This window comes from Neoarius graeffei, chromosome 23 (genome assembly GCF_027579695.1).
Source record: "Neoarius graeffei isolate fNeoGra1 chromosome 23, fNeoGra1.pri, whole genome shotgun sequence".
Classification (NCBI taxonomy): Eukaryota; Metazoa; Chordata; class Actinopteri; order Siluriformes; family Ariidae; genus Neoarius; species Neoarius graeffei.
The window spans coordinates 38,273,264-38,286,642 of record NC_083591.1 but is presented as its reverse complement, the minus strand read 5'-3'; the positions used below and the strand labels follow the sequence as shown (position 1 = coordinate 38,286,642).

Genomic DNA, 13,379 nt, shown 5'->3' with positions numbered 1-13,379 from the left:
AGAGCAGTGATGTTTTGGGGCTGTCGCTGGGCAACACGGACTTTCAACTCCCTCCAAAGATTTTCTATGGGGTTGAGATCTGGAGACTGGCTAGGCCACTCCAGGACCTTGAAATGCTTCTTACGAAGCCACTCCTTCGTTGCCCGGGCGGTGTGTTTGGGATCATTGTCATGCTGAAAGACCCAGCCACGTTTCATCTTCAATGCCCTTGCTGATGGAAGGAGGTTTTCACTCAAAATCTCAGGATACATGGCCCCATTCATTCTTTCCTTTACACGGATCAGTCGTCCTGGTCCCTTTGCAGAAAAACAGCCCCAAAGCATGATGTTTCCACCCCCATGCTTCACAGTAGGTATGGTGTTCTTTGGATGCAACTCAGCATTCTTTCTCCTCCAAACACGACAAGTTGAGTTTTTACCAAAAAGTTCTATTTTGGTTTCATCTGACCATATGACATTCTCCCAATCCTCTTCTGGATCATCCAAATGCTCTCTAGCAAACTTCAGACGGGCCTGGACATGTACTGGCTTAAGCAGGGGGACACGTCTGGCACTGCAGGATTTGAGTCCCTGGCGGCGTAGTGTGTTACTGATGGTAGCCTTTGTTACTTTGGTCCCAGCTCTCTGCAGGTCATTCACTAGGTCCCCCCGTGTGGTTCTGGGATTTTTGCTCACCGTTCTTGTGATCATTTTGACCCCACGGGGTGAGATCTTGCGTGGAGCCCCAGATCGAGGGAGATTATCAGTGGTCTTGTATGTCTTCCATTTTCTAATAATTGCTCCCACAGTTGATTTCTTCACACCAAGCTGCTTACCTATTGCAGATTCAGTCTTCCCAGCCTGGTGCAGGTCTACAATTTTGTTTCTGGTGTCCTTTGACAGCTCTTTGGTCTTGGCCATAGTGGAGTTTGGAGTGTGACTGTTTGAGGTTGTGGACAGGTGTCTTTTATACTGATAACGAGTTCAAACAGGTGCCATTAATCCAGGTAACGAGTAGAGGACAGAGGAGCCTCTTAAAGAAGAAGTTACAGGTCTGTGAGAGCCAGAAATCTTGCTTGTTTGTAGGTGACCAAATACTTATTTTACCGAGGAATTTACCAATTAATTCATTAAAAATCCTACAATGTGATTTCCTGGATTCTTTCCCCCCATTCTGTCTCTCATAGTTGAAGTGTACCTATGATGAAAATTACAGGCCTCTCTCATCTTTTTAAGTGGGAGAACTTGCACAATTGGCGACTGACTAAATACATTTTTGCCCCACTGTATCTGATATACCACGAAAAAAGCCAGCAAATATTATTTAATGTCAGAAAAGTCCAATGGTAATGTTATTAATGGAAGTCTACTAATAAGAACTTTTGTTTTTCTATTATGAGTTCATTAAAAATTAAACTCCGTTCATATTCATAAAGACACTGTTTAAAACTCCATTATGTAAAACAACAAGTCTTTAAAATGCAAATTAGAAAACTCTTGCGATGCCATGCTTTTTCGAAATACTAAAAATCTGAATTCTCTTAAAACATCGTGCTAAAGTTAGAGTTGACTTTTTATGAACTTGTCACAGATAGCAGTCATGCATCGTTAAAGCATTCCTCAGTCATGCCCTTCGAGCTTAACAGCTTGGCAATCGTAGAACGGATAATTTGGACGATTTTGTGCCACAGTGACCAAAGACAGTCGACAACGGACCTTTAGTAGTGTCAGAAACTGTTGGTTTTTGATGTTTGGACACCTCAGTGCCTGACCACTGTGAGGAGACATGTATAAATGCCACCGAGAGGTGGACAGCATAGAATTATGGAATTACCTCCATATCGTTATCTCCATATCATTAGAGAATCTGCGTTGTATAATCTGACATGGACAGCATACACTACCGTTCAAAAGTTTGGGGTCACCCAGACAATTTTGTGTTTTCCATGAAAAGTCACACTTTTTTATTTCCCACCATAAGTTGTAAAATGAATAGAAAATATAGTCAAGACATTTTTCTGGCCATTTTGAGCATTTAATCGACCCCACAAATGTGATGCTCCAGAAACTCAATCTGCTCAAAGGAAGGTCAGTTTTATAGCTTCTCTAAAGAGCTCAACTGTTTTCAGCTGTGCTAACATGATTGTACAAGGGTTTTCTAATCATCCATTAGCCTTCTGAGGCAATGAGCAAACACATTGTACCATTAGAACACTGGAGTGAGAGTTGCTGGAAATGGGCCTCTATACACCTATGGAGATATTGCACCAAAAACCAGACATTTGCAGCTAGAATAGTCATTTACCACATTAGCAATGTATAGAGTGCATTTCTGATTAGTTTAAAGTGATCTTCATTGAAAAGAACAGTGCTTTTCTTTCAAAAATAAGGACATTTCAAAGTGACCCCAAACTTTTGAACGGTAGCGTATGTTGTTGCACAGTCTTACAGTCTAATAATAATCTGAGACAGCATAGTTTAAAATGGTTGCTTCTTGGTAGTGGATTCAAATTTATAATCTAAGTCGGAAAAACTGAGGATCGCATCGGTCTACAGTAATGTCTGATTTTGGTGCAGTTTTTCTGTCGTATTAAGAAGACTGAATATTAATTCGAAAGTTTGTGTTGACATGCAATATGTATCCGCTCTCAATCTGTTCATATGGTGTTTGGTTAACGTTGACTATATTGTCGTGTTTAGTTCTACTTGTTGGTCTGTTGATGATCTAAAATGTGGTGTGTTAGTGATTTAAAAAAAAAAAAAATTTTTAAATCCCCCACTGGCTGAAAGGCCGGAAGAGAGATTATGTCGTGGCGATGTCCCGTCCCGGGAACGGTGCTCACCTTCTGAAATCAACTCCTTTCACATTTTTTGGAGGAATTTCACGAAACTTGGCAGAATTCTTTGTTATATGTCGGTAATACGCATAGTGCAATTTCGTTCAATTAGGTCACATTTCCCCAGAGTTACAGCCCTTGATTAACAAAATTATAATTTGACAATTTCACGAGAGTGTGTTTTCCTTCTGAAATCAACTCCTCTCAGAATTTTTGGAGGAATTTCACAAAATTTGGGAAAAGGCCTTGTTATATGTCGGTAGTACACTAATACCCCTTTTCCACCAAATGAGTTCCAGGGCTGGTTTGGGGCCGGTGCTGGTGCTGGTTCACAACTCGTTCAACTTGCGAGCCAGCTGAGAACCAGTTTGCTTTTCCATAGCTCGGGGTCCTAAGCGGAGCCACGTCATTACGTCGCTGTATACGTCAGTTACGTCGCTGCGTTTGCATAAACCTTGGCACGAACATCAAAGCAACAACAACACGGAGAAGAAGCAGCAACAACAATAATGGATGACTTCGCATTTGTACAGCTGCTGCTTCTCGTCGCTTAAAAATGGCGATCTTTCGCGGTCTTACTCTTGTTGTTGGTCTTCACAACTAAGCGGTTCTTTCCTCTGGCCCAGCAGAGAGTTGGTGCTAGCCTGGAACCGGTTTTTCTGGCCCCAGAGCCAGTTCTTTGTCAGTGGAAACAGAAAACCCGGTTCCAAACTAAGCACTGGCCCCGAACCAGCCCTGGAACTGCTTTGGTGGAAAAGGGGCAATATTGTTATTTTGTTCAATTCGGTCGCGTTTTCCCAGAGTTACAGCCCTCGATTAACAACCTTGTACTTTCACAATTTCATGAAGGTGTGCTCGCCTTCTGACATCAACAACTCCCACGATTTTCGGATGAATTTCTCGAAGCTTGGCAAAAGGCCTTGTTATACGACGCTAATACGCATATTGCGATTTAATTCCGTTTGTGAAAGTTTTCCCAGAGTTTTGACCCTTGAGTAAATAACTTTGACAATTTCATGCGGGTGTACGTTCTTCTGAAATCACCTCCTCTCACAATTTGTGGAGGAATTTCACCAAACTTGACAAAAGGCTTTGTTATATGACAGTTATACGCTTATTGAAATTTCGTTTAATTTGGGCAAGTTTTACCAGAGTTATGCCCTCGATTATTAACAAACTTGTACTCTGGCAATTTCATCAAGGTGTGCTTGCTTTCTGAAATCAACGTCCCTTACAAGTTTTATTATCCCCCGCTGGCTGAAAGGCCCGAAGGGCAGGCTTTTAGATAGAGGGGCGTCTGGGCGTCTTTTCGACGCCCTGTACTGAAAAAAACAAGAAATTGGACGCCCTACTTTTTAGTACGACGCCCTAAAGACGCCCTAATATTTCCGCCCGTGTTATGTCCGGTAACTTAGCTGAATATGTTAAAAAATCGCCGAGTCTGAGCTTTCCGAGGATCTACAAGCTTTGTTGACACCGCCATTTTGGAAATTTCAGAAGTCTCGCTTTGACAGCTGTCTTTCCCGAAGACGCCCAGGGTTACCATAGCAACAGCACGAGCCCAGAGTACAAAATATAGGCACCCGCCGCAGAGCTACAGAAACACGCGTTTCTATGGCTGCACTAATTTCAAAGTTGTGAGAGCCCTCGTTATAAATAAATGGGTTATTAAATAAATTTGGTGTACAAAGCACTTGTAATATGCGTTCCCAGAGCAGAGGGGGAAAAGATGTATGCCTAGGAGACACTGGCATAAATATCCAGACAATATAGCCGTAGACTATATTGCCGCAGCTAAATGTGGAATGTAGTCTATAGAAAACCGGCCTTACCTGACATGTTATTTATCCCGAATAAATCCTTTTAACAGTAAATAACACATTTTCATGCAGATTTTCCCAACATTACAGGCTACGTAGTGGAGAGTGTGGTAGTCGAGCCGGCGGGTAGTATTTCTAGTAGGCTAAACAATAATCAAATACGACACGTTCTAAAGGATGCTGGGATTCCAAAGAACGCACGTGAAAAGGACGAACACGTGGGATATTTGGTAAGGAAGATAGAAGATAGATTTTTCTGAGTTTTTTGGGCATGACAGGAAGAAAATGAAGAAAAGAGGAAGGCAAACAACGATTTCCAACTTCTTTCAGAAGAGAACTCATGTAAGTTTTTTTTTTTCTTCTGTAAATTTTTAGTACCTTGGTTTTTACCTTCTAGCTTTGTAATTAATGGGTTTCTATTGAAAAAACGAATACCATTATAATGTTTGAAGACTTAGCCATATTTCCTGTGTGTTTTTTTCTTTGTTATACTAAATCTTTGGACGCTAGCGGCTTTGAAAGCAAAACTGGTCAGCCGGGGTTGGTTGTCACACTGTGTTCGGGGTTGGTTGTCACATGTAATGCAATTGCAATAGGTGCACTACTGACTGAGACAAACACAGCTACAACAAGCTTTATTTATGTAGTATTCTGCGATCAGAAAGCTTTATAGCTAATTTGTCATGCTTAATATGCAACTCCAGCTCAAAAAATAGCATTTGAGAGCATTAGAAATTTCAAAATTTTCCGGGGGAGTACCCCCGGAACCCCCTAAAACACTCGTGCCAGCGGCGCTCAACGCGCCGCTACACCTCGCCACATACAGTGACACCTGCAAAAAAGTTAGACTCCCTAAAAAAAAATCCTGCCTAAAAGCCTGCCGAAGGGGGATTATATCGTGGCGATGTCCGTCCTGGGAAGGGGACTCACCTTCTGAAGTCAACTCCTCTCACAATTTTTGGAGGAATTTCACGAAACGTGCCAGGATTCTTTGTTATATATCAGGAATACGCATAGTGCAATTTTGTTCAATTCAGTCACATTTTACCAGAGTTATGGCAGAGTTATCAGCGGGGGATATTGTGCTCTCAGAGCACTCTTGTTTGTTTTTTTTTTTCATCTCTTGTCCTTTTTTCATTTTTAGGTGAATTTATTCCGCTGGATCAGACAGATATCAGTGTGGGCTTTGAGACCGGGGATGACCGCTTGTTCCTAGTGTCTCCGTTGGTCATCTCTCATGAGATCGACTCCCGCTCACCGTTCTGGGACATGTCGCAGGCTCAGTTAGAGAAGGAAGACTTTGAGATTGTCGTGATCCTGGAGGGCATGGTGGAAGCTACAGGTGAGACCGACACAATCACATCAAAACCCTTTGACTTTAACAGTCAAGCAGGACATCCGGATTTCCCTCTTCAATTCAGAGCGCAGGTTTTCCAGTCGGGTTTAAATACAGAAACTGCAATGTTCATTTCGTTCTCTGTACCGTCTGTCTATGGCCATGTCTGAACCTCCTGGCAGAGCCAAACAGGTTTGGGGCTGAATTCATGATGATAGTGTTCCCACGAGTCCCAGAGCTAAAGTATCAGTGATCCATCACGGCATTGTACATTTGCGTTGCGTTACAGCGTTTATGCATTTTCTTTGTCACCAAACATGCTGATGGTGCGTGAACAAAAATGTTTAATTATGGTCTCATCTGATCACAGCACACAACGGCAGTTGTAAATGTTTGTTGAAGTGAATTTTGTGAGCGGTAGGAACTTCTTTTTTGTACTGCTTCCAAAGCGCTGCCAAGGGAACCGTTTCAGACACGTAAAACTTTTTGTTACGGCCCTAACTCTACTTATACTGTTTTATATCCGTTTCCTGATTCATGCAAGTCACCACCCAGCTGCCTCTTGTGTGTTGAAAGTTATTTGCTTTAATTATTTCAGGAAAACCAGACATGATTAAAAGCAGGAAGAGGACTCTAAATATGTGTGTCAGACTTTTTGGAGTGTCGCTCTTTTTCTTATCTGATGTATACTTAAAGGGGAGCTGAAGTCATTTTTAAACTTGCTTTATTTCTTAATTAACATGTTATTCAATTACGTTTTCGGTTTTAGTAACCTTATATCGTGACTCGTATTGGCGGATTATATTACACTTATCGGTTTTTTCGTTTTTTAGCCATGTTGAAGGTGGTTCGTTTGGTCCACAGCAGGCGTCGCTTATCCGTGTGATCTTCACGAGACTCGTGCGAGACTTCAAACGTGACGTGTCAGCGCCGTCATTTCGAAAACTGTTTACACAGCGGCGAGATCGCCATATCGTTCCAATTTAGATTCATTTCGAGATTTGCCAGCTTCATCAGTGATGGAGATTACTCCATACGACTTCAAACCAATGGTTAAATGTAAAAAACCCGCTTCCGGACACTACTCCGTCGCGCTGGTATTTACGTCATTACTGTCGCAGAATTAAAGCGTGTCAGATCAGGCGGCTGGTGGGTTTTCAAAATAATAAATACATGCGTGTGTTTTTGTGATAAATCCATATTATACCGAGCGCATTTCCCACATTAATCAATACAAAGTAGCTGCATCTTTCTTTCAGTTTTGTTTTTTTTAAAATCAAGGCTGAAGACTTTCTTCTTTGCCGCCGCCTTTTATTAAATCAAATTTGAGACTTTTAATTTGATTTCTTTCAGTGTGACCGCAATGCATGATGGGATATATTGCTTGGTTAGTCACCGTCGACTGTACACTACTTTTCGTGATGCGTTGTGGGATACTTTGAGTGCACTATACAGGGTGTAAATAATCTTCACTGAGGTTTCGGACAGCACTACAAAATGGCGTCCCGACTACACTACCGTTCAAAAGTTTGGGGTCACCCAGACAATTTTGTGTTTTCCATAAAAAGTCACACTTTTATTTACCACCATAAGTTGTAAAATGAATAGAAAATATAGTCAAGACATTTTTCTGGCCATTTTGAGCATTTAATCGACCCCACAAATGTGATGCTCCAGAAACTCAATCTGCTCAAAGGAAGGTCAGTTTTATAGCTTCTCTAAAGAGCTCAACTGTTTTCAGCTGTGCTAACATGATTGTACAAGGGTTTTCTAATCATCCATTAGCCTTCTGAGGCAATGAGCAAACACATTGTACCATTAGAACACTGGAGTGAGAGTTGCTGGAAATGGGCCTCTATACACCTATGGAGATATTGCACCAAAAACCAGACATTTGCAGCTAGAATAGTCATTTAGCACATTAGCAATGTATAGAGTGGATTTCTGATTCGTTTAAAGTGATCTTCATTGAAAAGAACAGTGCTTTTCTTTCAAAAATAAGGACATTTCAAAGTGACCCCAAACTTTTGAACGGTAGTGTATATAGTGCCCTATATAGTGATTAGGGAGCGATTTCGGGAAATCACAGGGAAAACTTCCGGCTTGATTACGTCAGCATCCGAAAGAGGGCGCGCGTGTCTTTTGACAACATCGGCAGATGTCGGTCGCTTTGATTTCCACTGTACGTTTTACTTCCGTCCTACGATGTCTCGCACAGGTCTCAACGAATCTTGTTTACGGCCATCGCTTTGACATATGGACTGATATATTACAGAGTGTATTTCAAACACTCATAACTTGCTATAGCAGTGACAAAATCGCGATCAAAAATGCATTCCTATATTTAATAAAATGAGATAACAAAAAAATTGCCTTCAGTTCCCTTTTAATACTTATCTGTTTATCATCCGTGTCCATACGTGGTTGCCAGGTATGACTTGTCAAGCACGGAGCTCCTATTTGGCCGAGGAGGTGATGTGGGGTCACAGGTTCAGCCCGATGATGTCCCTGGCCGAAGGATTCTTTGATGTGGACTACGGAGCATTTCATCATACCTTTGAGGTGCAAAAAGAATACATCAGAAAGCCTACTGTCCCGTACACCCACTTCCTATATCCAGCACATTTTGGACTTTTAAGGGGTGTTCACATGGCAACTTTTACTCCGGTGTAGCACCGGGGCTGCCCCGGTAGAGCGTTCACACGGTACAAAGTTATACCGGTGTAGCCCCTGAAAGCTGCTTAAACCGATGCAAATCTAACCCTGCTCGGGAGGTGGTTTAAGAAATTTACTCCGGAGTAAATGCTAGTTTGCGGGGCAGCACCGATATAAAATGGGACGTCTGAACGCTACAGGGGTAGACTCGCTACGCGTGAGGAGAGTCGATTATATACGGGCATTGCATAATTTGCATCCTGGTATTTTGCGCTTCCAAAATGGCGAATATCAACAACAACAGAACTGCGTGTCTTCCAGTGTTGCCAGATTGGGCGGTTTTAAGTGCATTTTGGCGGATTTGAACATATTTTGGGCTGGAAAACGTCAGCAGTATCTGGCAACACTGGTGCCTTGATCCACGTTGTTTTCCCGGCGCTTGGTGATGCCATGACAACCGGGAAAAGGAAGTACATTTTCACGCATGCACATATTTCATTTCCGCATTATTACTATCGTATAGCACGGTCGCAAAAACTGCCGTGTGAACGCAAGTGGGGCTGCACCGGTGCCAACACGCTTCTCTCTAGTAAGCAGGTTTGTGACGTGTGAACGCTGCACAAAATTTACACCGGTGTAAGATATATCGCAACAAAATACATCGGTGCAGCATCGATGCAAATATGTGCCGTGTGAACACCTCTTTAGACTCCGTGGTACACAGTATTTATTTGAGTTAGACATTCAGTAAAGGTTAAATAGCTGGTCTCTATTAAGGTGCACAGCAGGGATGGGCATTTTGAAGTGCATAACCAAAGCATAAAAAGCACAAAATTAAAAACAGCCAGGAAAAAAAAAGCAGTTAGGTAACAAGTAGAAATAGTATTGCACAATTAGTATAAATACACAGGTGATTTATAGGAAGTCGCCTGCGCTGATTGGTTGAGAAATTTGGTCTATTTCTCGATAATTATCTTGAGCAATTCGCCAAAATGGCGGCCAAGCGCACCGACACCGTAAGTGAGGAAAAATTACAAATTATGTAAGAAAATGCTGTTCCTAAAAGCACTAAAGATGCTACAAAGTTTGGTCTAAAACTATTCAAAGATAAAGTGGAATTGTGATTTCTTTTATCTATTTCAAAACAAAGTATTTTCTGTGACTCGGCATAGATAACTGACACAAGCCTGCGCCGTGCCTTTATTACGTTTGCATGCCGCTTTTGAAGATTGAAGTAAATAATTTTTTTAAATACAATTTTTAATTTTTTTTAATAATCACCTGTGTATTTATACTAAAACAATTATCCACCTCAGGCTCACTGAATATCGGTGATCATATGGCACGAGCTACTGCCGGTAAAATCGTGCGCTCTGATTGGTTTCTTGGCAGGCAGTATTTTCCCGTAATGCCCGTGGACGATTATGGACTGACTTTCCAAGGCACCGGCTTTCAGTGTTGCAAAAAAAAAAAGATTAACTGGAAATCAAAACAGAATCAAGAACAGCCAAAAGACAAACAAGAGTCACCGAGTTATTCAAGAAATGAGCAATGAAGAGCATTCAGAAACGGCTAACCGCTAACAGAAATTCAGTTTTGAAACCGCTAGCCCTTTTTTCTGCGTGACTACGTGACAAATATGACGTGACTGAAAGCAGCGTCACGCCTCATTATAATGACCGTCTATTTTAATCTTAGAAATAAAAGAAGCCATATAATAAACTCCTAATGAATCTCACTTGCTCGAGCTTTACGGGAAAATATCAGACCGAGGTCTTTTTGTGTGGGTCCATACAGTGGTGCTTGAAAGTTTGCGAACCCTTTAGAATTTTCTATATTTCTGCATAAATATGACCTAAAACATCATCAGATTTTCACACAAGTCCTAAAAGTAGATAAAGAGAACCCAGTTAAACTAATGAGACAAAAATATTATACTCGGTCATTTATTTATTGAGGAAAATGATCCAATATTACATATCTGTGAGTGGCAAAAGTATGTGAACCTCTAGGATTAGCAGTTAATTTGAAGGTGAAATTAGAGTCAGGTGTTTTCAATCAATGGGATGACAATCAGGTGTGAGTGGGCACCTTGTTTTATTTAAAGAACAGGGATCTATCAAAGTCTGATCTTCACAACACATGTTTGTGGAAGTGTATCATGTCATGTACAAAGGAGATTTCTGAGGACCTCAGAAAAAGCGTTGTTGATGCTCATCAGGCTGGAAAAGGTTACAAAGCCATCTCTAAAGAGTTTGGACTCCACCAATCCACAGTCAGACAGATTGTGTACAAATGGAGGAAATTCAAGACCATTGTTACCCTCCCCAGGAGTGGCTGACCAACAAAGATCACTCCAAGAGCAAGGCATGTAATAGTCAGCGAGGTCACAAAGGACCCCAGGGTAACTTCTAAGCAACTGAAGGCCTCTCTCACATTGGCTAATGTTCATGAGTCCACCATCAGGAGAACACTGAACAACAATGGTGTGCATGGCAGGGTTGCAAGGAGAAAGCCACTGCTCTCCAAAAAGAACATTGCTGTTCGTCTGCAGTTTGTTAAAGATCATGTGGACAAGCCAGAAGGCTATTGGGAAAATGGTTTGTGGACGGATGAGACCAAAATAGAACTTTTTGGTTTAAATGAGAAGCGTTATGTTTGGAGAAAGGAAAACACTGCATTCCAGCATAAGAACCTTATCCTATCTGTGAAACATGGTGGTGGTAGTATCATGGTTTGGGCCTGTTTTGCTGCATCTGGGCCAGGACGGCTTGCCATCATTGATGGAACAATGAATTCTGAATTATACCAGCAAATTCTAAAGGAAAATGTCAGGACACCTGTCCATGAACTGAATCTCAAGAGAAGGTGGGTCATGCAGCAAGACAACGACCCTAAGCACACAAGTCGTTCTACCAAAGAATGGTTAAAGAAGAATAAAGTTAATGGTTTGGAATGGCCAAGTCAAAGTCCTGACCTTAATCCAACCGAAATGTTGTGGAAGGACCTGAAGCGAGCAGTTCATGTGAGGAAACCCACCAAGATCCCAGAGATGAAGCTGTTCTGTACGGAGGAACGGGCTAAAATTCCTCCAAGCCGGTGTGCAGGACTGATCAACAGTTACCGCAAACATTTAGGCTACGTTTACACTAGACCGTATCTATCTCGTTTTCTTCGCGGATGCACTGTCCGTTTACATTAAACCGCCTGGAAACGGGAATCCGCCAGCGTCCACGTATTCAATCCAGATCGTGTCAGCTCCGGTGCTGTGTAAACATTCAGAATACGCGGATACGCTGTGCTGAGCTCTAGCTGGCGTCTCATTGGACAACATCACTGTGACATCCACCTTCCTGATTCGTTGGCGTTGGTCATGTGACGCGACTGCTGAAAAACGGCGCGGACTTCCGCCTTGTATCACCTTTCATTAAAGAGTATAAAAGTATGAAAATACTGCAAATACTGATGCAAATACTGCCCATTGTGTAGTTATGATTGTCTTTAGGCTTGCCATCCTTCCACTTGCAAGTAGTAAGTGATATGCGCTGGGATCTCACACACAGCGGCTCAGTCCCGAATCGTGGCTTGTGCACTTCACTCGCGCGCTGTGTGAGCTGCGCAGGGCCGGAGTGCGCACCCTCCAGAGGGCACTCGCTGTTCAGGGCGGAGTGATTTGGAGCGCAGGATGCCTGCGGAGCCGAGCGTATCCGCGTATTGGCGTTGCTGTGTGCACGGCTAACGGTTTTAGTGTAAACGCGAATCGTTTTAAGAACTTTAATCTGATGATCCGCTGATTCGACGTAATGTAAACGTAGCCTTAGTTGCAGTTATTGCTGCACAAGGGGGTCACACCAGATACTGAAAGCAAAGGTTCACATACTTTTGCCACTCACAGATATGTAATATTGGATCATTTTCCTCAATAAATAAATGACCAAGTATAATATTTTTGTCTCATTTGTTTAACTGAGTTCTCTTTATCTACTTTTAGGACTTGTGTGAAAATCCGATGATGTTTTAGGTCATATTTATGCAGAAATATTGAAAATCTAAAGGGTTCACAAACTTTCAAGCGCCACTGTACAAAAATCGATTACATTTTCGCTGATGTTTTGGTAAGTAATGTGACAATGTAGCAACCATCATAGCAAAAAAAAAAAAATTTTTACTGAAGCCTCATCTCACCTTTCACCCACAGGTGGACACACCTTCTTGTTCAGCTCGAGAGCTTGCATTAGCCGCTGCTCGCCTGGAAGCCCACCTCTATTGGTCGATCTCCAGCCGGCTGGATGAAGAGAAGTGGGAGGTGCCTAACCTGAACGAGCAGTCAAAAACCCCTGGCGATTCTGAACCTGTCAGTGGAAAAGATGGAGGCGGACCGACATTCATTGTGGGTGGAGTCGCAGATACCCAGGAACAGCCAGTTGTAGGGGAACAGAATGGCAGTGTCACTACAGACCAATCAGAAACTGAGGCCTAAGAGAAAGAAAGTAAGAGCGCAAGTATTTTTAGGGTTAGGAAGTGAATATTATCTTAGATTTGATTGTGAAACAATCCATGCCTTCTTCTTCAAATCTTAACCATTTAGCCGCTAATGTATAGCATAGAATACCTTTCCCCAACGGGGAACTCTTAGTCACGTGGTTTGTTGGTGTAAAAAGCAGACATCTGAAACCGTCCTGCTTTTAAAATCTGGCACGGTGTTTTCACGGCTGACATTAGGTTTCCTGAGACCATTCATTCCCCAGAATTC

The 13,379-nt window shown here is 42.2% G+C and overlaps 1 protein-coding gene across 1 annotated transcript in view; it reads left to right on the top strand.

Annotated features, from left to right (window-relative positions):
• The window catches only part of kcnj9 (potassium inwardly rectifying channel subfamily J member 9), a 55,876-nt gene extending 42,770 nt beyond the window's left edge, over positions 1-13,106 (top strand). Inside the window, exons 5-7 of the mRNA XM_060906131.1 lie at positions 5,780-5,977; positions 8,403-8,533; positions 12,825-13,106. Of these exons, the coding sequence (XP_060762114.1) occupies positions 5,780-5,977; positions 8,403-8,533; positions 12,825-13,106 (611 nt within the window). The remainder of the gene's footprint in view (positions 1-5,779; positions 5,978-8,402; positions 8,534-12,824) is intronic.
• The last annotated feature ends 273 nt before the right edge of the window (positions 13,107-13,379 follow it).